Here is a 19,920-nt window from a genome sequence, read left to right on the forward strand (position 1 = left end):
CCCTCCCACCACCACCACCACCACCACCTCCATTTTACATTTTTACGGCGTAGAATATACAAGCAATGCGGTTTCAGCGCCGATACCCAACCTTTCAGAACTGGCCAGAAGTCCTGTTCCACCTGTTTCGCCGCGTTTTGTAAACCTGATGCAGCGAAGAACGCGTCGTCCTTGAGGTTGGGAACTCCGGTATGTTTCGGTAGGCCACCGCGGGTCGGGACGTCATGGCTGGTGGGAGAGAGGAAGCGAGCCGCGCTGAACGAGACAAATGCCGTTTTCTGTGCACCGTCCTGCCAGCTCCTGCGGCACCGATCGCTCGCCCGCTGACGCCATTCAGACCGCGGCAATAGCTCTTCCTGGATTTCGCCGGCTCTGAAGGGGCTAGGATGTTTCGTGGGCGGCCGCACCGAGGTTACCCCCGGAATTACCCTCCCCGGGGTCCGGCGGGCGCCTCGCCTCCCCGGCGCTCCCGGCCGCCCGGGCCCTACCGGGACGACAGGGACCGGGAGCGCCAGCCTTTCCACCCCGGCTTTCACGGCCACGCCGGGGGCTACCGGCGCTCCCCGCCGGCCAGGGGCTACCCTTCCCCCGAAGGTGGAGGCAGCCGCGGACCGATGAGCGAGTTCCGAGGCGGGGGCCCGTCGCCCAGGGAGCACCCCCCCGTGCGGGTGAGCCAGCCCGGGCGGAGACCCCCGGCGACCGGGCGGGTGACGCGGGGCTTCTGTCTCGATCTTGCGTGGATCTGAGTGACTGAGCGCGGGGTTGCGTGCATCGTGGGCATAAAACACGTGGAGGACGTTACCGTGCGTGTGCCCGGGCTGCGAATCCCGTTATATGGCGCAGTTAATCCCCCAAAACTGAACGCGCTGGCCAGGCTGAGACAAAAGTGGATGAAGAATGAGTCTGATGATGTTTCAAGCCGACCCCTAGTTGACTTAGTGAAATGGTCTCTGGAGTGGGGTGTCATGCTCTTTGGACGTTTATCACGTTATATGCTCTATGTGCTTCTTTTGTGTCCGTTTTAAAATGGTTAAATTCCTGTGTTGGCACATGCGTTGCATTACTTAGGAACATTGTAAAACCGGGAGATTGTAAACGTTCTGAACTCAGATAGACACGGGATGAGGCAGGCACCGCAGTGGTTAGCATTGCTGCCTCGCAGCACTGGGGCCCTGTGTACGATTGCAGTGCTCTCTGTATGGAGTCTGCATGCTCCCCCTGTGTTCACCTGGGTCTCCTCCTGCTGCTCTGGTTTCCTCCCGCACTCAAGAGACATACAAGCTAGTTCAGGTGGGCAGCTGCGTCAGCAGGCTGCAAAGGAGCAAGTACTGGGTATATTTCATGCCGAAGAGAGAAGAAAGTGACAAACCCAAAGAAGGCTCCACAGCCGAAACGTTGTGTTTCCTTTCTTCTCATTTCAGCGTGGAATAAACCCCTTACTCGTTCCTTGACATACAAGTGGGTTAATTGGTGTCTGTGGAAAACTGGCCCTGCTGTGAGTGTGTTGGTGTCGGTGTGTGATCATGGCGTCCTGTCGAGGGTGTGTCCTGTCTTGCACCTGCTGCTTTGCCAGGAGAGTCTGGGGCTTCCCCGTGACCCCTGACTGGATAAAGAAACTAGATGGCTGTATCCAGGGCTACATCGCTTGTCTGGAATTACCTCCTCAATTTGCTGACCCTAATTGTTGACAGGAAGTAGCGTAAGGGAGGCCTGTATATTCAGATTGCCAGTGAAATTCGCTATTCGCCAGTAATTTATAGAATCAGTGCACCATGCTTTCCCATTGAGTTGACTGGATGGCGTACTCCGGTGGATTTAGAGAATCCCCAGTCTAATCTGTTAACTCTCGTTGTTCTACATCTACAGAGGCTCACTCCATCTCCCCCTCCTGGTGGGATCCCAATAGATCACAGCCTGGTCATTACAGTGGGGAACGAGCTGACCTTCGGTTCATCGGGCCGAGATCCCGGGGGAGCCTCTGATCACAGGAGAGTGGATCCCCGAAAAGCGCTGCCCCCTGAGCACTTCTATGAGAGGTATGTGTGCAAGTGAAAGCCTATTGTAGTTGAAAATGGAGGCTGGAGATATCCTGCAAAAATATTTGATGTCTTTTGAGTATCTCGTGCATTCTTAAACTGTAAACTTGGACAAAGAAAGCAGCTGTAAAAATGTTGAATTTATCTGAATCTAATGATATTTCCATGTTGGAATGTGATAACTACACATTGGATATTGGAGCTGTCTGAGTCTCATAATGAAGGGAATAGAAGTTTTTGGAGTCTTTATCTTTGCCATGTTACTGTATTCCTCAGCTGAACAGGTGCCCTGGGTTACCAGATGGAAGCTAGCTACTGTGGGCCTTTTGTTCATGGTTCAGTGCTGTTTAGTGCAGAAGAGAGCACAGCCATAAAGGACAATATCAGCTTTTCACTTGTGTGTGGAAAGCAGCAATGCAACAGCTTTCAGACCTGAGCACTCTTTTAGGTTTCGGATGTGAAAAAGTGTAAAAAATCAATACATCTTGTCCTTCTGGCTAACTCAGGCCTTGCCTCATGCTCACGTTTCATTTGGGGTTCCGTGGATTTGTCCATCTGAACCGTAAAGAAAGAGGGATCTGTCATCTCATTTGGAACGTTCCTTTTTCTTACAGAGAGGAAGTGGATGAAGACTATCTCAGGGCCCCTGCGGGTCAAGGAAGATACCCAGCGCATGAGTGTGACGTTGATTTCCATGGCAAGAGCCCACCTTTTCCTCCCAGGCCAGAGGAGTGCTCCAGAGGAGGCAGCCAGGAACGGGACAGGTACAGAAAGCCCTCCTACCTTCCCAAGGATGCGAAGAGGCCCAGTTATGAGCTGGAACCCGACGAAAGGGGCTACAACACAGACAGGTCCCGCTACTCTGAGCGCACTATGGAGACCAAGGGGCGGAGCCGCAGCAGGGGGCGGAGCCGGGGGCGGAGCCGCAGCAGGGGGCGGAGCCGGAGTCGCAGCCGTGGGAGGAGCCGGAGCCGGAGTCGGAGCCGAGGCCGCAGCCGGAGCAAGAGCAGGGCTAGGAGCCGGGGCCACACCGCGGTAAAGAGCCGCGGCCGGAGTCGCAGCAGCAGCAGGGGAAGCCCTTCCGCCTCGCTTTTCAAGGACAAGATGAGCGAGGGCTTCCGGGAGCTGGAGCTGGCCCGCAGGAGGAAGGAGAAGGAGGAGCTGGAGAGGCTGGAGGACGAGTCCTCTCGGCGCGGTCCGCCCCACGCCATGGCAGCCAGCGTCCCAGGACACTACCAGGCTGAGGAGTGGCTGCCCATGCCCAAAAAGTCCATTCTGAAAAAACGGATTGATCCCGACGTGGATGCTTCTCTGAGCGCTCAGGTTAGAGATGAGTTCTGTGGCTCTCCGCTGGGATTTACTGTTCCTTTGTCATTCTGCTGTTGTACATGGCACTGCTGTGCCACGTTTCTATTAAATCTGCATTTTCTGGCTTTATTTTTTACCCCCCCTATAGTGAGAAGACAGTGTGACCTTTGCAGGTGAAAAGAAAATTATTTTGAAATCCAGATCTGTTGTTTCAAAAAGTGTTCGGCATGTTTTGACACAGAAAAATTCTTAGACTTCTTGCCAGCCTTGTTAAATTTGCATCACTTAATGGTTGAATGGTTCACTAATTTTGGCCAACTAACTGCAGATGAACTTCCTTCCTTGAAACAGTTTCTCTCCTTATGGTGTTACTGTCTTTCACAGGGTGGTGAACTGTCAAGCGAAGCCTCTTTAGATCAGCCGAGCAGCAACCTTTCGAAACAGACTGAACGTTTCCTCAACACTCTGAGCAAAGGAATGGAGTCCGGCATCTTGTGTTCGCTGAAGAAAGCAAGTGAGGAGGTGCATGGCCACAGGTTGCAGAAGCAGATCTCAAAAGAGTCCTGTTCCTATAAGGAGCAAATTGAAGAATCGTTCTTCAGGGTTAATCGGGAAAAGCCATTGGAAAGCGCGAGTGAATTTCTCCTTCCGCATGAGAGGGTTAGCCAGGATGGTAGTGGGTTTTCTAGAATTCTAGGTATGATGGGCGAATTCCCCAGCCCACAGGAGGAGAGGAAGGGTTTCACAGATATAGAGGATGAGGAGAAGTTCCTTTATGGAGATGAAGAAGATGACCGAGAGCAAGCCCAGATCCAGTCTCTGTCTCAGATGGGAATTGCCCGCCAACAAAGTCAACCTGAAACTGGACAATATGGGGATAACCAGCCTGGAGCAGGGGAGTGTCAGATGAGCCAGCTGGGAGGAACCCACCCACGGCAAAGCAAGAATGTCTTTGGATTTCATCACCATCTGGGCAGCGCTGAAGACCGTACAGCCGGCGGCTCTCAGTCCAGCACAGTGCATCGCCAGCAAAGCCTGTCGGGCCTGACCTCTGGCGGGGACGACAAGGCAGGGATCTCCCACGCACTGAAGCGCCCGGACAAAGCTTGCAGCCAGCAGGGCCAAGCGGGAGGCTACCCGCCGGGCGCGCCTCGCAAGGACGCCGCGGAAACTCCGGATCCCCAGGAATACGAGAAGATCCAGAACTTGCTAAAAACGATCGGGCTCGACATCGGCATGGCTGAAATCGGCCAGCTCGCAGCCCGCACGCACGAGCGCCTGCACGGGAAGAGGCCGCCGGCGGGGAGCTCGCAGTCCGCCGAGCGGAGGCAGGACCGGAGCCGCCGCCGCAGCCAGAGCCACGCCAGGTCCCCGGACCCGGAGCACGGCCGCGCGGCCTCGCCCCCGCCGCCGCCGGCGAAGCGGGCCTCGCTCGCGGACCCTGCGTCCGCGTACGGCTCGGAGTTTGGAATCGAGGCCGGGGAGAAGACGAGCTGGGGAATCCCTGTCCTGGGGGAAAGTGCCACGCAGCCCTCTGTGTCGGCGTCAGCTGCTGCTACCAGCCCTGCAGCATCTCAGCCTGTTGCACCTGTAGGCCCCAGTCCTGCCCACTCTGCACCTCTGTACTCTCAGTACCAGCATCAGCAAGCCATGCCAAACTACCCGCTGCCAGGCTATGACCAGTATGGGAACTACATCCCTTACATGCCTCCCAGATGGCCAATGTACCCACCTCCCTCACAGGGGCAGCCCGTTGGTACCCACCAGGCGCCAATACCCGTTATTCCCCCAGTGGAAGATCGCCCCCTGAAATCCAGCCACCCTTACCTGCGGGTCATCGAAACGGTGCCCATGGAAAAAAAGCCAGCGCGTTCCTCAAAGGAGGAGTCTGCTCTGGTACAGGTGCCGGTGATAGAAAGCCTAGACAAGAAATCCCCTGACGTGGCAGTAGGGAATAACCATCAGCACAGGGCAGCGGAGGAGAAAAATAACGCCAAGCAGAAACAAAAGGTATTTCTTCAAGTGCAGGCTTGCTTGATCAGCGGGGTAAATGTAATTAATTGTGAGGGTTTTTTTGGGGGGGTAAGAATATTTATAGTGTCATGAAATTAATATTTAGGAAATATCATTTTAGAGATGTAAAAAGTTTTTGTAGGTGGTTGCCTAACACACTCTCTTCCTTAAACCCTAAATTTAATTTACCACTTGGTTTTATTCATTACAACTTACCAATTGGCTGACAGGTGAGCATTTTGTGTTATTTCCGCCGGTTCGGTGTACTCCTGTTTGTCACGATGCTCCCGTGGCGTGGCTGCGAGTTCCTCGCAGCTGGCCGACGTCTTGCTCGGCAGGGGGGGGTATCGCCCCACTCACGTCTCCAAACCGCCGTCTGGCACATCCAGGTCCTAGAAGAAAGGGAGAAGCTGAGGAAGGACAGAGAGGCTCGCGTGAAGAAGAAGGAGTATCTCGTGAAGGAGCTGGAGAGACTGCGGAAGCAGCAAGGTACCCGCCCTTTCTCTCCCGCCTTCGCCGCGCCGAGTCCTCGCCGTCCGCTTGCTCTTCCGCAAGCGTGTGTGTCTGGCGGGCGGCGGTGCGAGTCTGGCCTGGCAGGAGGCCCTCGGCGCGGAGTCCCGCTCACCCCTGTCTTGTGTGGCCTTGCGTGCCTTTAAGGGGAGCTGCTGCGGAAGAAGCGCAGGGAGAAGGACGGCCACAAGGACCCCCTCCTGGCGGAGGTGGGCCGGCTGCAGGAGGAGGTCATGGCGCAGATCTCCGCCATCCGCAAGGAGCAGGAATCCGCAGAGAAGAAGCGGGCCGAGCTGGACAAGGTGGCTCTGATCCTGGGGCTGCACGCTTCCGACAAGCACCGGAAGGAGCCCAGGGACGGCAGGGAGCTGCCGCCGGAGAAGAGGAAAGAGAAGCCCAAGAGCCCCGAGAAATCTTCCGCTTCCTCCTCCTCCGGCACGTCCCTGAAGGTAGAATTCACGACGTGGAGAGTCGGTCCCGCCCAGGACCGGGGTTCTGGTAAAAGCCCGGTTTCGTGCCATCTCCATCAGTCTTGGTTTCGAGTGGCTCTGTGCTATGTTATTTTGGATCAGCACTGTCATGTTTTTCAACCTGTGCAAGATTTCAGTTGATTCTAGCGTTCGCTTGAATTCCATCGTTACCTTGTTTCTGATTTGATGTAAGGGACTGACGGCATGGTCTTCTTCGTCTTCTGTCTGCTTTTACTGTATTTGTTCCTTTCCGAAAGCAGAGGGGCCTTGGGGCTACATCAGTCTCCCTGTCGGGTGGTTGTGTCCGAGCGCAGGTCCGTGTGGGGCTGGTGGGACAGAGGTTTCAGTGGCAGGAAGGACTGGGACCTGCCTGCTCCCCTTGGCCTTCCCTGTATCCTGGCGCTCCCTCTGTCCGATGCTTTCTGCTGCAGCTGCACGCTCAGGCTTTTTCATTGAACCCCTTATTGTACTTATTTATTTTCAGCCTAGAAGCTGTTACAAAATTTAAGCCTTCTGTTTCAATTTTAATTCCTTCACTTCAGTCCTGCAACTCTTTTAGCATATCAGAATGAGGACCGCTTCAGAGTGAAGCAGGCTGTCGGGTCAGTTAATGGCTGGGTCTGCTATGGGAGAGCTTACCCGGTGGGGGGGGACGTTCTCCCTGGTGATTGGTTCTGCTGCTTGTGGGGCGCTGAGTGGTCATCACAGGGGTTGGGATCCAGACTCCGGCTGTCCAGAGGAGGACGCGTGTGGTGCCCACCGGCCACGTGGCTTTCTGCGGTCGTGGAGGGGGTTTTGTGTGGGTCGCAGTCGCGGTCAGGGCGGTTTGGACGTTCTGCACCACATTGGGAAGTTGCCGCGTGTCGGCTGGCTGACCGCCTGCTGCAGGCAGAATGGAAACGTCAAAAGAAATTCATTGTGTTGGAGAGAAACTTAAAAACGTGTTAAAAACAGCGAAGGGCGGGGTGAAATGCAGGGTCTTGCAGGTGTGAGAGCGACCATGCAAATCTGTGCAGAGCGGAAGGATAAAAAGAGAACTTCCCCTCCCCAGATCCCTCATTTATACAGTTGGCAAACAGATTAGCACATGCCGTTGAATGTGTAACAAAAAGCTGCTCATTTTTAGAACTTTTATTTAATTGTGGTCATTTTTGCATTGCAATGTAGCAAGGGCTCATGCTGTGAGCCAGATACAGATGTGATGTTACCCTTGTGTGAAATCTACACGGTGTAAGTCTCTGCCGCTGCAGAGTACTTGGTTTATGGGCGCGGTGGAGTTCTCCTCCGCCTAGGGCGAGGCGCTGTAGCCCACAAGCGACCGGGATCGAATCCCAGCAGGGGCAAGGAGAGCTGCTCTCCACTATAGTACGCAAAACTGTGTTTCTCCCAGCACCCCGCAGTTGCCCATTGTCATACTTATTACGATGCCAAAATAAACTACCGGATTTATTGCCCTCTTAATATTTTTGGGCTTCCAGATGGAGTTGGGTGGTGTACATGCTTCCTGATTCAGTGCTGGGAAAAAATTGAATAAGTGTTCATATTTACACAGAAAAGGTCATTATTAAGTAGGATAAAAATACATTTATCAAAATATTTGAATCTTTATTTTAATCCTTCAGAAATAAACTAATTAGAATATAATAATCTAATGAATGTTTGTATTTAGAGGTGGTAACTCCACTCAGCAAATGTCTTTTTTGGGACTCTGTGATGACCCTGTTTTGCAGTTTTAATTTTTTAGGTGTTTCATCAAAGGAGAGAGAGCTATGTAGGTGGAATACAGCTAATCAGATAAAAATAACCTCTACAGGCTAAGCATTTTGTTCTCATAAGTGTCAAATGCAGAGGCTTCAAGTTGAAGCATAATGAGATGGTCAGATCTCATCAGTCTACACGTACCAGAAAAGAGGGAGATCATTTAGCATACTTTATATAAATTATGGAAAAAACAGCATACCTGTATAATCCTTGGCATTATGGATCACACGGTCACTTATATGTAAAACAGTCAAATACAACATTTTGAAACTCCACTTGTATTCGTTCGCCACAACAAGTAATATCGTTTCATCTCATAATGTTTCATGTCACGTTAATGAAATTGATGTTTTGCATTCTTTATGAATCTGTACATCTGAATCCTTGACTTGCGTGTGAAAGTATACTTGTGATGTGATGTGATCCCCAATATTGAATCCAAATATGTTCGGCAGTAAACTGGACAAACAGCACCTCTATCGTAAATGAGTTTCCCACTGAAAGAATGCTTTGTTACCTTCGTGTATTTAAATGTGCTTGTATTCCTCATTGCCAGTCACACATTGTCCAGATGTTCCTGCCTTGCAACGTGTTTCTTGACTTTGTGTTTTCCTCGGTGTTTCACTGACATAGGGTCTTTGAGGAGCAAGCAAAATACAATGGTTGTACACTTAAAACATTCTCTGATTTCTAAAAAAAATGCTCTTTTGCTCTTTCCATGGTATATGAAGTTTTGAGTTTAATTTTTTATTATAAGCCAATGTTCAATAGGAAAATGATAATGGAGCATCGTTGCAGTACTGTCTATGCGCCTCCAAATATGTCTTTGTTTCCGCATCAAGCTAATTGGCACATAGACTTTCTTCGGGATTTTGGGAAGGCGCCGCATTTTGGTTTTTACATTTTAAAATTTGGCAGCTTTTTTAATATGGGGAAGAGATAATGTAGTAAAAAAATAAAAAGGTGGAAGGATTAAAAATAAAAAATAATAATAATAATTGCTTACACCTATATAGTGCTTTTCTGGACACTCCACTCAAAGAGCTTTACAGATAATGGGGATCCCCTCCACCACCACCAGTGTGCAGCCCCACCTGGATGATCAGGAAATCTTTGCAAATGACAGTCAGACTTAAACTGAATTCCAGTCAGGTATAGTCTGAAACTAAAAAGCCTTTTAATTTGATTTCTGGATTCGTCTGTCGTTTTAAAATGTTTTTTTGATATGCCTCTTCATTCCCCGTTTGTTTGCGGTGGTAGTCTGACCCGTGGCTTGATACTGACAGTCTTCACTGTAACCAATGTAGACTTGCATTTTCGTGGTGACTGTAGGGATGCTTATTTTCTTCCTGAAGAATCGGAAAGTTCAAAAGCAGATAATTTGCGGTATGAGTAAGATCTTCAGTCGGAACACCTGCTAAGATGCAAAGGTAAAGCCATTTTGAAAACTTAATGTTATTAAATAGGATTGTATCTTCTGCAAAATACATGAGTGTCACTAAACTTTCATTTTTCGTTTAATTTCTATGTTCATAATGGATTAATGTGTAAAAGTAACTTTTTGCTTTCCCATTTTTAATTTAGGAACCATCTAGCTCGAAGCCTGACCCCGAAAAGCAGAAGGCTAAAAGTCCTACTCTGTCGTCGGAGATACCTGCACATCAGTATGAATATTATGATGCTGGTAACCACTGGTGCAAAAACTGCAACACCATCTGTGGATCCATGTTTGATTTTTTCACACACATGCACAGCAAGACACACAGAAAGGTAGGGTTCGCCCTTCAGTTAGTCACATGCGTGACTCCCTTCTGACAGTGCCAGAGTAAACAGCAGGAAAGGGCAGACCTCAGTTTTCCAAATATTCTGGCTCTCATCTTTGCTTTTTCTGTCGCTAAAGAATGTGCTTAACACTTTATTTTGCCTCTTTCACAGGTGCCAAGATAAAGGAAAAGCTTATAAAGTTCTTTTTTGTAAATGCAGGTGGTGTTACACTTTGTGCTTTCTCTGTTGTAATACTGGCACATGTACTCTTGTCACTGTACACGTAGACTCAGGATCCGTATGATAGACCCTGGGCTCCAAAAACGTCCTCTAACGACAACAAACGACTGACAGGGGAGAAGATTATTGTTCCTGGCAAAGGTACTGCTGCCTTCTGAGATGTTAGATTTAGAATATAGTACCCCCCCTCTAGTCTGCAGACGTGTGATGAGCAAAGACCTACTTTCTGTAATGCCATTCTAAAACTTGATTTTGTAAAGTGTTCCTGAATTCAAGTGTCAGTGAAATGTGTTTCACTGTGGTTTTTATTAAGGATTAGGAGATGGAAAAAACAATCTTGTGTTCAAATGTAACATGTATCTTTCTTAGAAATCTATGAAGGGTGTCTGGCGCTTACTATAAAAACATGCATGTTATAACACTTAAGATATTATCTTTGTTGTATTCTTTATTCATTGGTTATGTGTTTAGTAATGTTTAACACCTCACCCTGTTGCTGCTGTTTCAGGTTCCGAGTTTTTGATCCCTGTGATAGGATTTTACTGCCAGCTGTGTGAAGAGTTTTTTGGAGATCAGTTATGTGCTGAAGATCATGTTACATGTCATAGTCACAATGAAAAGTACAAGGTAATCCCTGGAAAAGGATGGCTCACTTGTGACTTTGAGTACACAAGCATGTGCATGTTGTGCATTTAGTTGAATTGTAAGGTAGCAGCTTAAATTGATAACTCATTGAAATTGCTCATCCTGTAAAGCAGAAGCACACTCTGTGAAATCAACATCCCTCAAACATTTGTTTCTCATTTAAGATTTCCATCTCCATTTGAGTGATAGGGTAATATTAAGATGTAAACAGAGCAAGGGCTAAACCACATATAATTGAAGTATCTTTTTTGCCAGTGTTCCTCAATCCCAAATGGTTGACTCTGTAGTCAAAATGTTAGAATGGGCTGGGTAATCATGCCACCATTGAATAGCTGATTCAAAGCCTAGAATTAGACCTTTTGCTGTTTTAGACATGCAACTTGTATTTATTTGTAAGAAGACTGCACGCACAGTAGGTAGTAAAGTGTCGATCGATTCTGTTGGCGCCCAGTGATAACTGTGTCTTTTTCGTCCTCAACAGCAATACGTTGATGAAAATCCGCTGTATGAGCAACGGAGAAACCTGGACCGGCAAGCAGGGCTGGCTGTGGTCATGGACAACAAAGAGCGGAGGCAGACGGAGCTGAAACGGAAGATGGAGGAAGATCCCCAGAGTCAGGTGGAGGAAGAGAAGGAAGAGAAGGGCGTGGTGAAAGAAGAGGCCGAGGAATCGCGGGGCCGCGCGGGCCTGGGGGAAAAGACGCCCGCGCTCCAGAAGGTGCCAGGCTCTCCCAAGGTGCCGCTGCAGCCCAAGGCTAAAAAGAAGAGCGAGGAGCCGTCCAGGAACACTGCTGCTCCCGCTTTCGGGAAGTTCAGCTGGAAGAAGAGTGACAAGGACGAGGAGAGCGCTGCCGAGGCTCCTGCAGAAGCGGAGGACAGCGGCGATCACAGCAAAGAGAAGGACGATGGGAAGTCCCCTCTTGGGAAGTCCAAGACCATTGAGATTAAGCTGTCTGGGAAGACGGTGATCCCGCCCTCCAGCTCGTGGGTGCCATTGGCCTCTTCTCCATCGGTGACCTCAACAGCAAAAATCCGACCCAACCTGCCTGCGCCGGCCATGCTCCTGAGAAAGACCAGCCCGGCTGCCGTGAATAAACCCGCCCCCCTGAACACGTTTCTGTCGATCAGGCCCTCTGGCAGCAGCACCAACAAGCCGTTGCCGGTAGTGAAGGCTGAGCCCAAAAAGGATGTAGTGCTGACACCTGACCTTATTTCCAAGGCCTTCGGTGGGGAGGAGGTGGTTCTCAAATCGCCCGCCCTGGCAGACAAGAGCTCTCCCGTCGTTGCCGACGCAAAGGTGCCCACGGCAGCCGAAAAAAAATCACCCGCCGCAGCAGAGACGAAAACGCCCTCCGTGGCCAAGATAAATGTTACTGCTGTTGCGGCCCCATCTCCTCCAGCCATGCGTGTCATGAGCTTCGAGTCTGACGTGGCTGCCCCCGGGGTGCCTGAAAGTGAACAGACCCTCACTGTGCTTGTCCGCCCTCCTCCTCTTCATAAGTGTTTGAAAGAGTCGGTGAAGAAGAGGGACAAACCCAGATCTAGTCTGGCTGCAGCAAAAGCACAGGATTTATACGACATCTTTTACAGCAGCACTAGGGGCCCCTCGGATCTCAAATTTGGAAGCACGGACGGTGTCGGAGTTAAAGAGAGCAAAAATGAAACGAGCACGGGGAAGCTAGAGGCCCAAAATGAAGGAGCAGAAATGACCAAGTGTCCTAATATAACGAAAGGGCAGCAATCTAAAAACAGTAGCGCAGACACTTGGGATATAAGAGATTCAAAGAATACTGAAGCAGTCATAGGAGTAAACAGTGGAGAGGAGACTGGTACCCAGAATTCTAAGGAACCCACCAGTGACAACTCCCAGAGTATCTCACATGACAAAAACCAAGATATTGGAATTCGAAGTCTGAAAGAGACTTCTAGGCAAGTCGTTAGTGGCGTAGGTACTTCAGAAGCGAAGGACAGTGCGGTTAACTCTAATTTTGAATGTGTAGATAAAGGTATTGAGACAAGTTCTATGAATAATGGATGTACAATATCAGGTAAAGAGCGGCCTTGCTCAGTTGGTCAGGAGCATGAAGTGCACGCCCCAGGCGCTGTTTCCGTGGAAACCGACAGCCCTGCCACACCCCCAGTCCCGCTGACCCCTGAAATCGAATTAGACACGCTCCGCAGGCAGGAGGGTGTAGATCCCCTCGAAACCAGCAATTGGATGTCCTCTGATGCCTCCCTGTTTAGCATTAATGACACCTGTGAGGAGGACAACTTCAAAAATCAAGAGCAGGCTTTTCTAGAAGTTTCAGACCTTCATGACCCTCTTGAGCTAAGTGATCCTACAGATGAGCCAGGGTCCCTGAAACTAGGAGAAGGGGCACGTGATGTGCCTGTGGATTTGGGAATTTATGAAAATCCGGCTTTAAGCTTGGAAGCGTCTGTCTTAAATCTTGAATCCTATGAGTTGGGTTTCGAAACTGCAAATCTAAGTGTCCCTGAGCCTGAGACAAACGTAGCAACGTCAGAGCTACAGAATGCGGGAACTGCAGGTTTAGATCTATGTCCTTCCTCCAGGCAAGTGGAGTTAAATATTTTGGATTCAGTGAGCCAGAGGGACATAAAAAACGAAATGCACGGTATTTCTAGTGGTCTTATTTTGGATGGTATTGATGAGGCGGCCGACTCGATTGGTGTGGAAACGGACACCTCAACAATAACATCCTCCCAGGCAGCCGAGCCACCTAAAAAAGCAGACTCCACTGCTCCTGAATCACTGGAATCTGAAGGGAAACGTCCAATCGAATTTAAGCCGCACGCTGTACTTGAGTCACATCTGCCCAGAGATGACGAGCATAGCGGTTGTCAGTAATTAAACTTAAGCATATCTAATCTACTAAAGATTGTACTTTGAGTCTGTGGGATTCCGTAATTCGACACATTTCTCTACATTAGACCATTCAAAAATAACAAGCTCAACTAAAGAAAACAAGTCCTTTTCAAATGCGCTTACTGCGTAGAGGAAGCAGACATGAACATGAAACATAGATCTTTTGCTAATGTCTTTCATTTGCAGCAGCTCCCCTCCCCCTTTATCTGCCTGAAAAGGTAAAGTACAAACGTTGTTGGCTTATTTTCATGATCTACCCTTTGCTGTTAAGTAAGACTATTAAGCTTTTTGTTTATTTTTTCATGATTGGCGCATCGAAACAGGAACTCCCAACGCTTGGTAAGAAGCGAAAAAGAAAAATCGTCTTGGATAGAACTAGAAGACAGCATTGGTAAGACAGAGGACTGTCCTAGGGACCAAAGGGATTTCACAGACGTTTCACGTGCACACGTTTCCAGATGCTGGTACCAAGTGTCTTGCTGTCTGCTGCAGCAAATAATGAACAGGAGTGAAGAGGTGGAAGAAACTGAAGAGCCTATGGGACACTGAAAGATTTTATTTTTCTTTTATATTTGTTTCTGAACTGTTTCTGCTGTTGCAGAATTATCTGAGTTTGCCAATTTTAATTTCTTATGTAAAACTGTTACTTGGATTTTATGAAGACATTTGGCCTACATGTATTTTTTGTCTTGGATATCATGTGAAAATAAACCTTATGCACTGCATTGTAAGTTCTTGTGTTGTCTTTCTTAGGTGCTTATTCACCTGGTGGTTGGGGGGGTACTGTTGGGGAGACTGTGAGGTTAAGGATAAAAGCTTAACAGATCTCTACGCAGAAATATGTCCTCTGACAGAACTTTAAATGAAAGATCTAGTTTAATGGTTTTAGTATATTTGTATAAGGAAAAGATCTTTTTCTTGAACTGTATAGTTTCTATAAGTGAAAATTCTAAACTATTGAAGCCTAAAAAGTACTTGGTTTCTGTTCATTAAACAATGAAAAATTCAATCGTGAACAATTTCAGAGTGGTATCAGAACAGTCTGCATTGCTTTTTAATAAACATACAACATTCAAAACATTAGCTTAAATTTTTTTTATTATTGAGTTGAAATACTTTACGCTTTTTTATTATAATACATGCCAAGCCATGCAAGTAGGGAATATTTGCCTCAGAATGTTTTTATACCATGCTTCTTAAACTGAGTCTTGGTCCTTTTACTGGGGGACATGAGAGGGAGATCAAGGTGCTGCAGGAGGGTTTGATGTTTACAGATCATGCTCAAGGTATGAAAGTTCACGCCTGCCAAGCGTATCGATATGGACAGTTAAATTTGAATTCTTAATTTAGGAAGAGGTCTCCCTGTTTGTTTTTATTTTAAGATGTGCTGAAATTTAATGACACAGAAAGGCAGAAATTCTAACTATAATCTTGGAGATGATTGTGAAGTTAAATAAATCTCCTTTAGCTTTTTAGTTCTGCTTTAGGACAAAAATATTGATGGCAGAACTCGGCAGGTCCATCAAAATGGTTGATGCCCTGTTGTAAAATAAAGATCTGGAGGAAGTTTCAGTGAGTCGTCAACCTTTCATTGGAGCCGTTTCGATCTTTTGTCAGTGTACCTGTGATAAACGTTTGCGTGATTCCTGTATGCCGTATTTGAACGTTGTAGGAAATTCTGATTAAACTTCTATAGGTAGTTCTATTCTGTTGTCGCACTATGGGTCTGTTTTAAAACATTTACATTTCAGATTTTGTCCTTGCCTGTGTGAATGTTGATTGACATGCTGCTCAGCTCGAACATTTGCATTTAGCAGAGGCATAGATGCTTACATTTTCTGTAGCTCTTTACTTCCTCCAGTCTTTTGCTACTGAACAATAACTAAGAGTGCTGAAATCCTTTGAAAATAGTTTCTTATTAATATATGAAATACAAATGTAACATGCCATGTATTTTCTAACATGTTTCATGTGCTTTTCAGCCACGATTTGCAAGCCAGAGAGCATTAACCTCAATGGAATTTGAACAGGACGTCCTTTTTTCAAACAGTGCCCTGGGATCTTTAATGACAAAGTAGTCGATATAACGTCTTACTTGTAGGAATGACACATCCAGCAACACAGTGTCCCTGGTCATCATAATCAGATAAGATCACTTTATTGCCCATATACAATTTTTTATATTAGGAATTTGTCTTTTTTGCGTACCTCAACTTGTTCTCCATGAGACACACAGAGAGAGACGCTTGGGGTCAGAGCGCAGGGTCGGCCATTTATACGGCGCCCCTGGAGCAGCTGGGGTTAAGGGCCTTGCTCAGGGGCCCAGCGGAGTAGGATTCCCCTGCCGGCCCCGGGACACGAAGGAATACCTGACCAGGTATAGCCTTTCATAGCTTCTGAGATCTGACAGGGATCGGGCTAGATGCTGCCACAGCAGTGTATTATTCAAAGAAAATGGATTGTAGACCTTATGATAAGTGTTCAAATGTTAAAATATTTTTGTTAAATTGTTAGCGTGATAATACGATTGTCTTTACTAAATATACTGTGTGTATACAATGAAAACTTAAAACCAAGAACACAAGGACCTTCTTTATCCTAAAGGTTGTGGGAGTGTGGAACAAGCTACCCAGCCATGTGGTTGAAGCTGAGACTTTGGCTTCCTTTAAAAAAACAGCTGGATGAGCTCTTTGGATCCATTAGTCACTAATGGAGCCAGATGGGCCACAAGGCCTCCTCCTGTGTGTAACCGTCCTCAAGTTCTCAGTAAAATTGTTTCCAAACTCTCGTCCCGAACTTGACCTCCGTGTAGTTGGTCTAACACCTGTGTCAGAAGGACTGGTGACAGAATAGTTGGAAATGGGGTGGATGCTGGGATATTGCTCCCATAAAGGCAACACTGAGACTGCACTGTGGAGAAAGCTGCCTCTCGCCTCTCCTTGTGAAAGTGTGGGTTTATAAATCTCTGTGAAGCCCCTGGGACACCTGCAGGCTCATACGCTTCCACAGGTAAGAACGATTCTTAATATGGTAGAAAAAGACCATTTTGCTGTCACAATGCAGTGACAGAAATGTGTAGACAGCCATTTTCCTCACAGCTTATCTTGAGGAATGTAAAGTAACCTGGCCAGACTGGGACAGATCTGAAAATGGCTGGGCCTCTGGTAGCATGAAGATTTATCCTGCTTGGCACGATCGGAATCAGAATTTAAATCCTATTCATCTGCTCAGATCCTTGAATGTGCTGTGTTCTAAGGAGGTATGAAGTCCCCATCTCTCCTGAGTAATACTGTTGTACTTGTATTGACTCTTTAAATGGTGTTTTTAACCTCTTTGGGAGAAAAAAAAAAGATGGCTAAAAGTTTGTGCTTTGTAAATGTCTACCATTTTATTGAATAACCAAGTATATATTAAAAATGAATGTATTTTTTAAGTGAAATAAAAAGTCTTTACTGAAAATGACCTGGCACTGTAGTTTCTGTGTTCTGCTACTGGTGTTTGTAAATGAGTATTTTTACTCATGGAAGTACACAGCAGTAGCCTCTGTGAGTCTACATTGAGGACTTCATTTAGGAAATTGTTTCCAGTGATCCTTTCTCAACTCCTTTATCCAATACAGGACTGTCGGGGAGTTGGAGCTTATCCCAGCAAGAAACAGGTGCAGGGCGGGATACACCCTGGATACCAAAAGCACACACACCAGGGCCAAGTTTCCCAGAAGCCACTTAACCCTTAAAGACTTAGCATGTCTTTGGACTGTAGGAGAAAATCCACACAAACTTGGGGAGAACATACAAACTCCACCCAGATAGTTCCCCAGGTTCAGTGTTGGACCCAGGGCTCCAGCCCCCCCCATATATGATGGGAATTGTACTGTATTAAGTTGTATGGTACTCAAAGTGATTTGGAAATGTACTAATGATCTGACGTTTTGGATATCCATTTGGCATTACTTGAATTCATTAATAGAAAAATCAAACTGTTGACTTTATTCCAGAAAGTTGACAGATTGAGGCCATGAATCTAATCCTATTTGTTTTTTCTACTGCAGCTACAGTATTAAGAAATGTAGTCTTATTGTAATATAATTACGATCTGCAGCCAAAGATCACGTTGGAAATGAGAGATTCAGGGTCTACAACCCTGGTCCTGGAGAGACCCAATCCGGTTAATCTTTAATTGCCTGTTACTAGAGATTGACAATATGTGGATATGACTGAGGAAATTAGCGGGTGATCTGTACTCAGGACCTCGAAGGGTAGAGTGTACTCAGATTTTGGTCCCAGAGGATCTTAAAGCTACAAATGTTAGAAAATCACCTGCTTAATTGAACTGGGAATGAAATTGTTCCACGTCATAGACAATTGATGATTTAGTGGTGACCTATGAACCCTGCTGGATTGGTGCTCTGAAGTAGATTAGCTGTAGGCCCCTTGACTAGACTAATGGGCTTGTTTACTCTGCAGGCATTTAGCATTGTGAGAAATGGCCAGTAGAGGGCGCTGGTTTATACAGAAGCCAAACTCATTATTCTCTGAGTGCTTGGAAAAAGATAACCTAGGTCATGTCACTCTCACAAAGACATGGGCCTATTGTATGGGAAGCATGTGAATTTTAATTCATGTGCTGCTGATAACCTAGACTTTGTCAGCAATTGTTCTTGGTGGCAGTTTTATATATTAGTGACCTTGCCCTTTACCCTTGATAACAGCAGTGCAGTGTGTCTGCAGGCCAGACAAAGCCACGACCTCGGTTTTTGTAATTGAATCCCTAGCACTGGAGAAGTGTGTCACAGGCTTATACTCCTTCAAAACTAAAAAATATTGAAAGGTTTTTCATGTGGTGTAAAACAGAGCACAGCCGGTATCATGTGACTGACGTTCACAGTTAAAGAGAGCTATGGGGCAGAACTGTAAACGTCAGTCATAGACCTCCATCCATCCATCCATTTCCTAACCACCTGATCCAGATCGGGGTCGTGGTGGAGCTGGACCCTGTCCCAGCAAGCAATGGGCACAAGGCAGGATACACCCTGGACAGGACTACCATCTATCACAGGGCACACACACTCACACCAGGGCCAGTTTTCCCAGAAGCCAATTAACCTACTAGCATGTCTTTGGACCGTTGGAGGAAACCAGCAAGAACACAGGGAGAACATGCAAACTCCACACAGACAGCACCCCAGGTTGCTGCTTTGAGGCAGTAATGCTGACCACATTACTGTGTTTGCCACCATCACACAGAACTCCTGAAAGTAAAAATGCACATGTGTTGGATCATGCTGCCCAGCGGTGTACATGTATTTCAGCACAGTCACAACTGTAGTCTCCTAGCGGTACTTTCTGTGAGCAGAGGGAATGCATTTGATAAGATCCTCGGTACCTACATACTGTATACATGTGCAATTCTGTTAACGTTGTGCAGAGGTTTAGATTATCATGTTATGTTTAAACTTCACTTACAATGCAGGTGTGTTTGAATGGCCCACACACTGTACAGACCTGACATGAGACTCAAATCAAGTGATAAAGGACTAACCTCAATCATAGAAAAGAAAGGGTATCAAGCAACCTCGTCAGCCTGAAATATCAGCCAGATTTATTTACACAGCACACTACTATTACAATAGTACTCCAAGTATATGCTTAAAGAACACTTAAAACATGTAAGGAAAAAATGAAAAAGAATAATATTAAGAAAGGAATATGAAATATTAAGCAAACTGAGTATACATTGTTTAATAAAAGCATTATGTAATAAAATAATGGCATAGGTTAATAACACTTTATACAGTATTGTGATAACACTCTTGCAGAGATGCCTGTTAAAGTGTTAAACCCAGATGTGGCAACAATTACTCTGTACATACATTTAACTTTTTTTTTTACTATTATTATTATTTTGATAATCGTGAGGTGAAGTGCTTCAGATTAATTTAGATATTAGATTGTTCATAAAGTAAATGAAGTGTATTTATGAGGAAATGTAATTAAAAACTGATGGGGGAAAACCAATTGACTGCATAGAGCAATTGTTTCTAACTACACCAATGGCAGCTTATATGGTTGTGTTTAGGTTATTAATAGTGAATCAACTGATCCATTAAAACGTCAAAATGTAGTACCCATGATGACCTAAATTAATCGCGTTAGAAGTATAGAAAAATAACTGTTTTTCGCTGAATTCAAGCGCATCTCTCTCCGGAAACAGCGTTATGTTGAACTGCTGAAGCCGTCTGTACTGTCTGCTGGAGCCTTCAGACCAATGACATTTTTCGCTTTTG

At 46.7% G+C, this 19,920-nt stretch overlaps 1 protein-coding gene across 1 annotated transcript; it reads left to right on the forward strand.

Annotated features, from left to right (window-relative positions):
* The first annotated feature begins 214 nt into the window (after positions 1-214).
* znf318 (zinc finger protein 318) lies at positions 215-14,365 on the forward strand. Its single transcript, XM_015363061.2, has 10 exons — positions 215-668; positions 1,867-2,036; positions 2,651-3,359; positions 3,729-5,354; positions 5,747-5,846; positions 6,015-6,316; positions 9,683-9,868; positions 10,150-10,243; positions 10,611-10,729; positions 11,229-14,365. The coding sequence occupies exons 1-10, from the start codon at positions 387-389 to the stop codon at positions 13,614-13,616; spliced, it is 5,976 nt and encodes a 1,991-aa protein (XP_015218547.2). The 5' UTR covers positions 215-386; the 3' UTR covers positions 13,617-14,365.
* The last annotated feature ends 5,555 nt before the right edge of the window (positions 14,366-19,920 follow it).

Source organism: Lepisosteus oculatus, chromosome 17 (assembly GCF_040954835.1).
Source record: "Lepisosteus oculatus isolate fLepOcu1 chromosome 17, fLepOcu1.hap2, whole genome shotgun sequence".
NCBI classification, from domain to species: domain Eukaryota; kingdom Metazoa; phylum Chordata; class Actinopteri; order Semionotiformes; family Lepisosteidae; genus Lepisosteus; species Lepisosteus oculatus.

Excerpts from the sequence above, each read along its gene's own strand:
- znf318 (XM_015363061.2), top strand. The coding sequence starts at position 387 with ATGTTTCGTGGGCGGCCGCACCGAGGTTACCCCCGGAATTACCCTCCC. Across the intron at positions 3,360-3,728 it reads ATGCTTCTCTGAGCGCTCAG|GGTGGTGAACTGTCAAGCGA; the intron begins GTTAGAGATGAG and ends TGTCTTTCACAG. Across the intron at positions 5,355-5,746 it reads ACGCCAAGCAGAAACAAAAG|GTCCTAGAAGAAAGGGAGAA; the intron begins GTATTTCTTCAA and ends TGGCACATCCAG.